Source organism: Trachurus trachurus, assembly GCF_905171665.1.
Source record: "Trachurus trachurus genome assembly, chromosome: 4".
Classification (NCBI taxonomy): Eukaryota; Metazoa; Chordata; class Actinopteri; order Carangiformes; family Carangidae; genus Trachurus; species Trachurus trachurus.
The window spans coordinates 4,217,906-4,231,733 of NC_139898.1; the positions used below are offsets into that span (position 1 = coordinate 4,217,906).

Consider the following 13,828-nt stretch of genomic DNA (forward strand, 5'->3'; position numbering starts at 1 on the left):
TGGAATTTTACTTTCTTTTATTTGACTATGACTGGCAGGATGTTATCTTGTCAATGAGCTTCCCAGGGATAGTTCAACATTTTGGCAAACTGGCCCATTGCCATAATCCCTATAGTTTTAGCAGTAGGTTTGTTCGGTGCAAGCTATTTTTAGAACGACGGAACAGAGCCGCGAGCTGCTCAGAGCTACGCTACGGAGGCTAATGGGATTTCTTGGTTTCCCTCATCAAACTCATCAAATACACAATCCAACAACTCCAAGTTGTGACCTGCACAACGGAACGTTATGAGACAGAGTTGTTTTCGAGGTAAATTCATGCAAAACCACTGAGGCGCGTTCCCATCGGAAGCAGTTTTTAAGCAAGCAGTCTCTGCATTTACCTTGAAAACAACTCATAACGTTCCGTTATTATCTCATAGCGTGGTGAATGTGCAGGTCACAACTTGTCCACAAAAGCGTTTTGGAGTTGTTGGATTGTGTATTTGAGGAAAAACCAAGACATACAATGAGCCTCCGTAGTGTAGCTCTGAGCAGCTCACGGCTCTGCTCCGCTGTTCTAAAAATAGCTTGCACCGACTATTAAAGGTAACGAACCTACTCCTAAAACTATAGGGATTATGACAATGGGTCAATTTGCCAAAATGTTGAACTATCCCTTTAACATCTGTCTGATCAACAGTGAGAGGACAGCTAGGAATCTCCCCAGGAGCATAGCATCACACACACACACACTTACATATCCACACATACACATCCATTACCCACAGTGTTGACTAGTTGGTGTGATGACATAAGTGTTCTGTGGCCGTATTTATCAAGCGTCTTAAAGTGCCATTTTAGTGCTGGGAACTTTTGGAATTTAGTCCTTCTCTCAAACTTAAGAATAAAATCTATTTATCAACTTTCTCAAGTCAAGAAGTAGGTAGGAGACGGCAATGAGGAGAGAGAGACGTGTGCAAACCTTCAGGGAGTGGAAGGACGTTCTGGCTTTGTTTGATGACGAGCAGTTGATCAAACGATATCGTTTGGACAGAGCAGGTAGCATCTTCATTGAGGATTTAATAAGGGACGTCATCTCAGCAACGATGTAATGCTGAATAAATGAACTGGAAAGATTAGGAACATTTATTTTTGATTCATTCCCAATGTATATATTTTGTACCATTTTGTAGATTTTTGTCAAAATACAGTTGAATACACTCTCCCATTGGCCCTTTAACTATTCTTAGATGAGGGATTCCATTCAGTGATTGGTCATTCCTATAACTTTGGAAGTGACGTCATCTAAAATTCTGTTCATGGCACATAGTAGGCTACTGTTTTACTCAAGATCTTAGGAGTAATTCTATGAAGCTTGATAAATACGGCCCCTGGTGTTCTTATGTCACTACATTGTACTAAATTCTCTTGATGAATCTTTCATTCATTTCAATATTATTGGAACTTGTGATGGAAAATAACCAAAATCATACGTTTTCCTGACCTCACAAGTCTATGTTTTGGCAAACAGAGCATGTTCCTGCTGAGATGTTAATATGAAATACTAATAACACCTTGGCTTTTCATTGCATAGTTTTGCACAAAACCAATCACAGGCTCCTTACACCAATGCAGCAGATGCCTCCTTTAATACAGACCTTCCCTGTTAGCGAGGAAACAAAGCCTCTACAGCAGCTATAACACTCCTGACTGATGTTTTACAAGCTGATGCAGCTTCAGCACCTACAGCGCGTGACACACACACAAAAAATAATTTATCCCTAAAGAAAACACAGCAGTAGCTTTTTGAATTCACAATATGTCCAGGTGTGTTTGTCACAGCACACAAACACGCGCACGCCAAAGATTATCGAGATATACCAGCTCCCCCCTCATTGTGTGGCTGCTCCTGCAAGCTGTTGCTGCTGTAAATAAGAATGTTTTTTCAGTCAACTTGCCTTGTTAAATAAGATTTTACAAAATCCCATGAAAGATTTGTCAAAGCTTGATGGTGGATATTGGCATTCCTGTGCAGAAGGCTTGTGTTTTAAAACCTGTAAACAAGCCGGCATAAATTTACACCATCATGTCCCTCAGGCTGGAGAATGCATAAAGTGCTGCTGTATGTGTGTGTGTGTGTGTGTGTGTGTGTGTGTGTGTGTGTGTGTGTGTGTGTGTGTGTGTGTGTGTGTGTGGCATGAAAAAGTAGCAGTCATAATGAGAATGTAGATGTCCTCTGCCTGCCATGGACACACCCTCCAACATGCACACTCAAAGTGCTTACTCTCATCTGCTGCCGCATGTCGATGAATAATGCACATATTAATCATTTAATGTATGGAAGCTTTACTAATTAATTTAATTTCCCTGTTCAAGGCTATCTAATTAATGTGGCATCTTTGAAGTCACTATGCACGGATAACGTTCTCTGAAGTTAAGTAATCAGAGTGTTGCAGTGGAGGAGAAGGTCAAGAGGGGCAACGGATATTTGTTTCCGTTTCTATTTATTTTTGCCGACTTTTTCTTTTGATTTAAAATAATCCCAGCCACTTCTTTTTCACCTGATCATCATTATTTCACCCAGCTCCATTTTGCTGGCACTCTGAAAAAAAAAAAAAAAACAGTATTTGCTTGAGGGCAGCATTAGGATTCTCTGCAAACCATTTACAACCTGCGTTCCAATTTCAGAGCTCCTGACATTTAAATGACTTAATGTCTTTCAGCAGCAGTAAAACAGTCCAGTCCAGTCAGTGAAAAGCTGCAAAAAGTTTGTGGTGGATTGAACGCCCCTGTCAGCTGGTGATCTGCACTCCATCCTGTGGTCTGACAGCCTCGGTGGGAGTGGGGATTGGGGCTGGAGAGACGACTGGAACTGGATCCACAACATTCGGTGAAGGAGGAAGTGCAGTGTGAGGGAGCAGAGCTGCAGGCAGTGGAGCGGGGAGGGAGCTGGGGCGCTGGGCCAGGTGAGGCTTGCTCGCCGCCAGCGGCCCCGCTCTCTCCTGGTCCTTAGCTTTTTGCAGCAACACCTGAACGCTCTTGGAGAAGACGACACGAGGGTCTGTGGCAGGTAGAGCGGGGCAGTCACAGCTCTCCCTCAGCTCCAGAGCCTGGACAAAGACACAGTGGGGAAAAAAAAAACACACACAGTTTAAAAAATATATAATAGCATTACAGAAACGAACAAACAATATATTAAACCACTCTCATAGATAAATACTGTCTCTGCACTAACTTACTACTGCAGTTCAAGATGATAAATGTGTTTACTGGGGTAGTAGTGAGTCATGTTGTTTTTGTTCGCAGTGTAGTAGAACAAGAAATCAGTTTGTTCTTTTTTACTTTGCGATGAGTAGATAAGATGTTTCATCAAAACGCTGCTGTGAACCGAAATGAACAGGATGACAGAGAGATATAGAAGGAGAGAGATAGAGAGGAGGAGGGAGGGAAAGAGAGAAATGTGAAGGACTCCAGACACACACAAAAAGACAACGCAGATCAAAGCGCAGAGAAAAACACATTCAGAATCAGCAGCGCTACACGTTAGCAGCCATGCTAACGAGTCTACTGAGGAGTACTGTGCTCTGAGCTAAATGCTAACACATCTAGTTTCTTGTATTAGCATGCTAATGTTTGCAGATTTGCACCTATACTAACACAAACTCCATCTGAGGGCCATGATGATGTCATCACTGTTGTGTGTATTTAGTAAGAAATGTAAATATTGGTTAACTTTAAACGTCACGATGCTGATTTATCCTCAGGGGACCATGAATGTCTGAACTCCATTTTAAAGGGATAGTTCAACATTTTGGCAAATTGCCAATTACAGGAGTTGTTTTCGAGGTAAATTCATGCAATACCGCGTTCCCGTCAGGGGCAGTTTTTCCGCAAGCAGTCTCTGCATTAACCTCGAAAACAACTCTGTCTCTGTTATTATCTCATAGCGTGGTGAATGTGCAGGTCACAACTTGTACACAAGAGCGTTTTGGAGTTGTTGGATTGTGTATTTGATGAGAGAAACCAAGAACTCCCATGAGCCTCCATAGCGCAGCTCTGCTCTGCCGTTCTAAAAATAGCTTGCACCGACAATTAAAGCTATCGAACCTACTCCTAAAACTATAGGGATTATGGCAATGGGCCAATTTGCCAAAATGTTGAACTATCCCTTTAACAATCCCGAGGCGTCTCAGTCTGGACCAAAGTAGTGGAACAACTGAACAACAGACTGGAGCCAGCTTGGCTAAAGATCTTCTAAAAACAGGAAGCAGCATGTCTGTTTTAATTCAGTGTTGCACAAAATATATCTATATTTATTTCATTTATTCTATTTCATTTACTTTTTGTATTAATAAGTTAATTAATTAATTCTGCCTACAATTATTTTCTGTGTTCTGTATTTCTTTTTTAAAATCTTCATTAATGATACAGCTAATGCGGCTGTAGTTACTAGAGATAGGTCCGTTATACATGAAGTAGCACAATGTTAAAAAATAACAACCAAAGAAGGGTCAGCATCAGATGGTGATGGTTTAAACTGGTTGGTTTGTTTGGGGGGCAGGGGTTAGGGAATCTATTATCCTGTTATACCATGCTCTGTTACAATGTCAAAATAATACAAATAATAAATCTTAATCACAAGAAGAATCTGTGTTGCACAGGTTGTATGAGCAGAGCTGGTAGGAATTAACCACAAGCACTTCCCAACAATCCTGACACACTCTCTGTCAGTCTCTTTCTCACACACACACCCAAATCATTAACATCCCACTTACACCTACAAGACTCTGCGCACACATACGTGCACTGGCTTCCCCCACTCAGCAGGGTCTCCCTCTCATGCTACCAGTGGACTTAATGCGCTTTGCTTAAGGATGATGAGTGCACTAATGGAGGCGGAGTGCCCTCACAAGAGTTGGGTTAACTAGCTTGATGCTGTCACCCCTCGCAAGGTTAAAAACATCACATTATGCATCACTCTCACCCGACACAGCTCCGATGTTAAGTGGCTCATATGTGCTGCTATGCTGGATCAAACAAACCGGCGGAGAGGACGGCATCGCAGGTAGCAGCAGCACAGAATTGCAACACACACATAAACAAACACACACACAATTCAGGCCAATGAATCCCCAAAACAACAGTCTTCATCACTTGGCTGCCTGTGGCTACAGCCTGGCCTCGGCAAGGACTGCTGAGGGTTGGTCAATCTACCTCACAGGGATATATGATATGATGCATGGGCACATGCATATAACACACTCACACACAAAGAGCATGCACACACACTCAACAACACAAGCACCTGATGGACAATTAGTGGTTTACCCATCTGTTCGTGTCTCCTGCTTGGAGCATCTGACGGTGTGTACCAACAGTCCAACTCACAGTCAAGGTTAAATCTGCTGCTGATAGATTCCTAATCTCTCTCTCTCTATGGCTCACATACAAACATACGCGCACATGGAAGACCTAATGACTGCTGTCTTAACCGTGCGGTGCGTTGATTTCCTTCTAGCCTTAAAGGGATAGTTCAACATTTTGGCAAATTGGCCCATTGCCATAATCCCTATAGTTTTAGGAGCAGGTTTGTTACCTTGTTAATTGTCGGTGCAAGCTATTTTTAGAACGGCGGAGCAGAGCCACGAGCTGCTCAGAGCTACGCTACAGAGGCTCATGGGATTTCTTGGTTTCCCTCATCAAACTCATCAAATACACAATCCAACAACTAGAGATGCACCGATCCGATACCTGGATCGGATATCGGCTCCGATATTGACTAATTAGCTGGATCGGATATCGGATGAATGAGGCCGATCCAGCTTTCCGATCCAGTCATTTCTTTTTTATTAATATCATACACAGCAATACAGTTACAGAGATCTAGTGTTATTTATTTATTTTTGCTGCTAATGTACACTTTGTTATTTGTAAGTACATTTATATCTGTGTTAATTTGTTGCCTTTTTTTATAACAAGGCTAAATGTTTATGTCAAGCCTGATGCCTTCACTCACATGGCAACGTATATACGGTTCATTCATTCAACGGTAGTATTGGATCAGTATCGGGTATCGGCCGATACGCTCAGCCCAGGTATCGGTATTGGATTGGATCGGAAAAAAACTAGATTGGTGCATCTATACCAACAACTCCAAAACGCTATTGTGGACAAGTTGTGACCTGCACATTCACCACGCTATGAGATAATAACGGAATGTTACGAGACAGTTGTTTTTGAGGTAAATTCATGCAAAACTGCTGATGCGCGTTCCTGTTGGGGCAGTTTATTGGCAAGCAGTCTCTGCATTTACCTCGAAAACAATCTATCTCGTAATGTTCTGTTATTATCTCATAGTGTGGTGAATGTGCAGGTCACAACTTGAGCGTTTTGGAGTTGTTGGATTGTGTACTTGATGACAACAATCAATCAACAAACAACCGACAATTAAAGGTAACAAACCTACTCCAATGGGCCAATTTGCCAAAAATGTTGAACTACCCCTTTAAGGTATCACTGACTATCTCACCACAGTGCCTGCACAGTGTGTGAACATGTGAGACTGAGCAGCTCCTGGGGGGTGGTGGGTAGTGATGGGGGGGGGGGGGGGGGGCTGTCTCTTTACAGGTCTTCAACTCACAGCCTCCAAGAAAAAGTAGTTAAGCAGATATCTGTGCCCCAGTGTGGCCACATGTTTTTCCTGTCTTCCTAAACCCCTGCATCTTTTCCTCTTCTCCCCAGGTCCCTCCTTCCTCTCTGCCCCCCCTCCCCACATGTCTGCAGGTGGATATACATCTCTCCAGATGCTTCATTAGTTATATTAAGACTCCTCCAGCAGCTCCTGCAGTCCCACTGTTTCTCCTAAACAACAGGCAGGTGTACGGCTCTCTCCTCACGCGGCGATCAAAGTCTTCTACCTTGGACAAACATTGTACGTGTTTATCTAAATAACTCAACTTAAGCGCCACCGTTAACTCCTGCTGTTTTCAGCTAAGCAGTGTGTGTGTGTGTGTGTGTGTGTGTGTACCTGTGGTACGAGGCTGTCCAGCTGAAAGGATCTGTTCCTGTGTGATGGGTGTGTGGACAGCCACTCGGGCATGCTGGGCTCCCCTGTCAGCTGGTCTCTGAGTTCCATTTGCTGCCAGAAAATAGGACCTGCTCGCACATCTGCACATGCCTGGGAAGGACATACACCACCACACCCCCAATGGAATCAGAAACACAAACACAATGTGGCATCCCTCTGTCTTGTGCTGAGATGAAAATTCTTAGCGGACTTCCATATAAGGTAAGTTTAGTTTGATAACAGTGCCCCCTAGTGTTCCTCAGGCAGATTACTGGGCTTTTAAACAAAAGTGACACCAGAGGAGTGTTATTCCATAGTGTTAAAATACTGATTGCTCTGAAGAGCCACCCCACCTCCCACCCCTAAAAGGCAATAGTGACTGTCATATCGTGTTCAGCATATATGGGTAAAGATACAAAAATGTCATAATATCATAGATTTCTCACTTCCAGGATGTAATGCATGTTTATGTGTTGATGAGGTCAGGTCATACAGATTTTTTTAGAAATATTGTAATAACTACACGTCCGTCTATCTTTAATGATGTTATGCAACTATCTTTTGTTTGTTTTGAGGTTGTTTTATTTCTTCTGTCCTCAGATTTTTGTATTAAAGGTCCAGTGTGTAAAATGGGGGGAAAAACGTGATATCCAGCGTTAAGATTCTAGATTGCAGCGCTCACTTGCTCACACTCACCCCTCCCGTCAGCAAAGTGACGGTGGCCTCCGAGGACAAAAAAACCACCTGCGGCACACTATTACAGTAGATGCACTGTGAAATGTCCCTGTTAAATACAGACATTGAACATTTCACGGGCTGAAATGTGCTCCTCCTTGTGACGAGTAACCTGAACTTCACATGTAAAAATCTGTGGAGTGGCCCTTTAAGAAATAAAACAATTCCACTCCGGAGGTGATGATACCTTAGCAGCCAGCTGCAGTCCAACCTTGTCGGCCTCGGCCTCAAGTTTCCGACTGTACGGGCGGCTGAACATTAGCTGAGGGAGAGACAGGTCGTGAGTGTATGAGGCTGCACAAACTTTATATCAGACACACACACATCTATTCCACTGCTTTCAACTCCTGACTTCACACACATACACAACAAAGTCATTACAGTAACATATAGTGGACTCATGTTGCTGTCTGGTTGGTGAACATGTATTCACATCGTATATAAAGTATGATGAGTCTGTGACTGAGCGGTAACCAGAACTAGTCCTGTCCAGTGTTAACAGGTAACAGTCTGGCATGTGTCGTACCTGTGTGAGCTTATCCTGCACCCACTGTCCCAGCAGCGCCAGGCTGTCCCGGGGACAAACGGCCCAGATGGCTGTCAGCAGAATAAGGGAAATGAGGTCCACGATGTGAGACAGACTGGCCTGTTCTGCCTGCGGGAGGGGAGCAGAGGGATGTGGGGTGACCAGGAGGGAGGGGGAGGGGGGGGGGGGGGGGGCAGAGGAGAGAAGGACACAAGCAGGACAGTAAAGGTTTAGGATAGAACAGACAGGGAGTGGGTACAGAGAGAGAAAAATAGAGGCAAAAAAGTTTTGGGGAGGTGAATGAGACAGCTGGAACATATTGATTGTTCCCATCTATTTTAGTGGAACTTTAACTCTGTTGCAGATTTAGAGGTTTTAACAGCCAATCCAATAGAGCACACCTACTGGGTAATACCAAGCCCATCGATGCTCATTCCCTCCATCTAATTAAAATCTCCTTCAAGCATTTCCTCCGAGGACGTTTAAAGTCTGGAAATACCCACTTCATTAGACACTTTTTTAGAGCAAGAAGAATGGGCTCCTGTTGCCAGAGTAAAAACAGCCATCAGAGGAGAATTAATAAAGCGTGACAGTGCCCTAGGTCGACGGGTCCCTGGTCATCATAGCACAGACAGGATTAGTGAGTGTCTGGAGGTGATTGTCAGTGAGTTTTTATCCCCGGCTGATGCAACAACACCGCAACTGATGCCACTTCAGCCGATGCTATACTTCTGAGACAGAGTTGGGAGGGGGGGGGGGGGGGGCTGATGATGAATAGTCAGGTCTCTCAGTGCATAATGCACATAACTATAGGAGGTCCACATACATATTTTATAACCTTATGTGGGAGAGATCTGGAAGACGTCCAGCTCCAACTTCTACCGTGTGTGCCAAGGGCTTCTAAGTGACTAAACTTTGTTCTTCAACATTATTTGCACTTTAAGTGTTTTTAGTGACTCATCCTCATGCACAGCCAGGGCTTCAATCAACTACGGCTCTCAAATGTCAGCGTTCTATACACAGGTTCTCTGTTCACTGCTGCAGCTCAGCCTCAGGATATCCAGCCCCTCCTCACACAGCTGAACACATTGGACGCATTAAACAGGGAGCAATATGCAACGAGGGGATGACGGATCATTCTCTCTCAGAATAACTCTTCCACATCTGTACCGACAATAATGATCTAACTGATGCTGTGTTGTGAAGCAGCCAAGTGGCTCATCAGTGTGTTTCAAGGTCATTGAGACAAAGGAAAGTATCTTTAAATATAAAAGTGACTGACTGTAGTAGAACACTGCAGTAATATCTGATGTGATAAGGAGTAGAGACAAAGCCACAGTCACAAACAGTGTGAATGCACTTACAGAGTGTCCCAGTAACGCATGAGCCATCTCGTGCCCCAGGACAAAGGTGAGCTGGTGAATGTCGGCCACGGAGTCCAGCATCCCAGTGAACATGAACACTTTCCCGTTCTGCATGAAGATAAAGTGAAATCCAAATATAAGACATTCAAGAGATTCTACTCCGGGCAACTTACAGTAAATACTCTGTGTGAATTATTTACATTTTTTGTATTTTTAAATTAGTTTTTCCATGTGGTCAGGTGCAAAAACAAGCTAAATGTGGTGGGAAAACCTGTTATAAGGATATGTGATAAGAGGAACACATTTCACCACTCTGTTGTTCATTTGCACCCTCACATGAGGTGATGGATGTAACAATATGAAAAGACAATGTTTAAAGGTTGGATATGTTGAGTCACTGGAGAATGCGCAGAATACCAACATCTACTGATCAAAATAGGAACTGCAACCGTCATTAAACAGCTTCGGACTAATTATGATGTTAGATAAATGACTTGTAACTTGTTAGAGGGAGAGTGGAGGCTCCTTCCACACTGTGGCTGAAAACCAAACCTGCTGATCAGAGACTGTGACTCTGTGTCACAGCTCTCGTCTCCGTGGCACCGCAAGTCCGTGACACAAATGCACCCCGTAAACTGTAATCTCTTGTTTATGACAGGTAAGACTACACAAATACAATATCCACTGATTGATTATCGAAGGCTTCGCTGAAAACAAATGAACACGACCGGGAGGAGGGTTAGTAACACAGCGGAGAAGTGACAGCTACTGGCTGGTACGATGTAAACGGGAAGTCATCGTTGAGCCCGTCAGAATTTCTTAAATTAATTAATTCAGACTAAATATTATTTTTTATGTTGAAGCAATACTTGTATTCTGCTCCCCTCTAAATTCCCTGTGGATGTATTAATTTTTGAAAAAATATAGCTTTTAATAAGCATTCAAGCCAGATTCAACCTTTAACTCTCTTTCTCTTCTACTGACCGGCAGGACAAAGGCGTTGACATTGGGACTTTGCACCACGTGGACGCTCCATGTGACATCAGACACTTCAGGGATGTCCTTGTTCCTCTGTGCCAGATGCTGCACCACCCGCTCCACCACCTTGTGCCGAGGGTCAGTGACCGGAACCAGCAGCTCTGCAAACTCCTCCATGTACTGAAACACACACACAGACACACACACACAGACAAGCTTTTAACAAAGATGCCTTTTCTTTAAAAAAAGTTTTCATCATACCACATTTTCTCTTCCTCCATCCATCTGAAGTATCTGCTAGTCGATACAGTTTCATTGTTGATGCTATGAATTGTGTAAACTGTAACAGGATAATCCATCTCTAATCACTGTCCCTCTCTTACAGCCTCTGAAGTCACAGCAGCCAGCTCCATGTAGTTCTCTCTGCTGAACACCAGGAGGCGGGTCCGTCCCGTCACGGGGGACTCATCCAGGTGGGTCAGTAGAAGGAGAGCTGCAATCACCATGGCAACGCCTGCCCCTGCTGCCAGATGCCAGCGGCGCTGCCAGGCCCACTGGCGCAGGAGCTGGCGGCGGTTGTCTGGTAGAGCCACCCACCACTTCCTCAGACTCCTGCACACCGGGGGACGAGAGGAGATGAGGTGTGTGAGATCTGTGCAGCTGCTCAACAGCCTCGTGCAGGAAATGTACAAAATCACACACTGGAAGGAAGTGTGGGAATCCAGGCGGATCGATAATCTTTTTCAAACAAGGTCTGGCCAAAAGGGGAGCATCAAAACATTAATAATCTCTATTCAGAAATGATGCACTGTGCACAAAATACTAAAGTGTTGCTGTGTGTTTGCCCAGAGGAAACAGTCAAGCACTGAAGTGTACAAGTAGGCCAAGACTTTTTTAAGTAGGAAACAAAACAGCCTCCCTGTTTAAGTCCATTAAAGGAGGTTAAATTAGTTATTTGAGCCAAACTAAAAAAAACAAATTCATTAATGAGGCCTCATGTGTGTGAAATGATACCAGAGTTACTCAGTGATTAACTTTTAGAAGTGAATTAAAACCAATTAACTGAAACAAGGCAACAATACATCAAGTAATTTGTTTGTTCTCATTAAAATGAAAGTTAATACAATTGCTAATTAGGTGTGTTTATTGTTTAATTAAAACTGTGAATACTTTATGTGATAAACTAATATTGTGCCTGTAAACAGTAACTTCCTGCTTTCTTTATTTGCACTTGCAGATCAAAGTATTCTGATTGGTTATACCTAATCATCACTGTGCACTAAACATGTTCCCAATAGGTTTCTAAACAGTTTCAGTGTGTACAACACTACACACATCAAACACTTTATTAGGATTAGGAACACCTGACCTGCTTATGCAATTATGCAGTGGTGCACTGGATGAAATCCTGCAGATACAGGTAAGGAGCTTCAGCTCATCAAACATCAGAACCATCAGTGGCTTAAACTGTGTATTATTGTTGGTGCAAGAGAAGAATGGAAAGACAAAGAAAGACTACAGTCACTTTTTACAGCTGTGGTTCACTTCATGTCCCGAACAGGAACCTGAGGCTGCAGCAGACTTCAGTGGACCAATCACATGGTGATGCTGTGTGTCTGACTCACTTTGGGCCTTAATAACAAACAGTCATAGTCTGAAATCTCAGTCTATCTCATCCTTTCATGGTTGTAGTGTAGGCTATAATACTTCATGTCACAAAGCTTAAAGCAGAAGTAAGCGATCCGGTCGTTTTGGCTAACTTCCTGTCAGCAGATGGAGTTAGCAGTCCCCGCCCTCGTCCCTACGTCACCACATTCACGCGCATCCCTTGGCTGCACACACAGAGAGGACCGCCCCTTTATGCCGTTCTCTCTCCTCATTGGATAAAGGTTGTAGGATACAAGGAAAGTTTTCTCCTCGGCTTACAGCAGAGCAGAGTGACTGACAGACCCGTGTTTCGGACCAAACACTCTATGTGATGCACTGTGATTGCCGTCGGAAGATATAACTATTTAAGACTTATATTAACACAAACATTCCGCTTACTTCTGCTTTAAGTTTCAAACTGGTCTCAGTGAGTTCAGTGAGTTCAGTGAACTTTAGGGAGTGTCCCAGTCCCCAGACCAGTCCAGTAACAGGAGATTGTCGGTCTGAATGTGCAGCTGACTGATCTACAGAAATGATGTGATGTAGTACAGTCACCATGGAGCTGTCTCTACACCTGGTGGACCCATGATGAGAAGAACTGAGGCTGTTTCAGGAGTGCAGAGAGGAACTGCTCAGTACTAAGTGTTCCTGATGAAGTGAGTAAGTGTTTCCTGTGTGTTTTAATGGATCAGTCGTGGTTAACTCCAGTGTGTGTGTCCTACCTGCCCAGTATTATAGCCACGAGCTTCTGCAGAGGCTTCAGCACCATCCATATGAGAGGAGCGGGCAGGGCCCTCAGCTGGGCCGAGGTGTGGAAGTGGTGTCCGCACTGGGTCTGGACGGAACCAGAGCTCCGGGCACTGGTCTGGACACACACCACCGTCGGTCCATGGCCCCGGACTGAGAGAGCCGGGGCCGACGGAGCTGCTCTGAAGCGGACTGAGTTTACGGCTCTGTGACAGGACCCGCGCTGAGGAAGTCCAGCTTGTTGACAGACCGGGCCGTGCCGTGCCAGGTGTGCAGAGAGTAAACAGAGGCGGCTGCTCCGTAAGAGACTCACAGAGAGGAGAACCATTGTCCTGCGACTGGGTTTCAAAGAGACGACGACGACAAGACCCGTTCACCTGAATGACCCGGGGCTCCTCATTTTAATATAGAGACAGTCACAGACGTTAACCTGACTTCCTCCTTCAGGTTTGACAGTTACAACGTTACAGTAGCTGTTCCCCGCGCTCAATGTCATCGCTACCGGCTGACATTAGCTGTAACCTTGGTCACCGCTGACGACGTCATCATTTCTATCTGTTACAAAGTTTAGTCTTTCAGTACAATGACACGACGACTTCGACTTTCACCGTCCCTGTGAAGAGAAATGTCACTTCACTAACGAACTGGACGCAACTTTGTTTGGTGAGTGTTGCTCCACGGTCCTGCTCAGAAATGCTTCCCCCTAGAAACGGGCGCGCGCCGCAGGTTCCGGCCGCTCCGCATACAAATGCACGTCATCAACTAACCTAAAAAAATTTTTATAGC

At 44.3% G+C, this 13,828-nt stretch overlaps 1 protein-coding gene across 1 annotated transcript; it reads right to left on the reverse strand.

The window, feature by feature from the left end:
• Positions 1-1,491: 1,491 nt before the first annotated feature.
• On the reverse strand, positions 1,492-13,722 carry oma1 (OMA1 zinc metallopeptidase). The gene is made up of 8 exons (XM_083969599.1): positions 13,018-13,722; positions 11,032-11,260; positions 10,655-10,828; positions 9,671-9,778; positions 8,307-8,435; positions 7,968-8,042; positions 7,007-7,156; positions 1,492-3,089 (listed from the first exon to the last, which is right to left on the reverse strand). Exons 1-8 carry the CDS (start codon positions 13,368-13,370, stop codon positions 2,772-2,774), a joined length of 1,536 nt encoding a protein of 511 aa, XP_083825725.1. The 5' UTR covers positions 13,371-13,722; the 3' UTR covers positions 1,492-2,771.
• Positions 13,723-13,828: the final 106 nt, after the last annotated feature.

Excerpts from the sequence above, each read along its gene's own strand:
- oma1 (XM_083969599.1), bottom strand. The coding sequence starts at position 13,370 with ATGGTTCTCCTCTCTGTGAGTCTCTTACGGAGCAGCCGCCTCTGTTTA. Across the intron at positions 10,829-11,031 it reads CTGCTGTGACTTCAGAGGCT|TACATGGAGGAGTTTGCAGA; the intron begins GTAAGAGAGGGA and ends TGTGTGTTTCAG. Across the intron at positions 8,436-9,670 it reads ATGCGTTACTGGGACACTCT|GCAGAACAGGCCAGTCTGTC; the intron begins GTAAGTGCATTC and ends CCCCTCCCGCAG.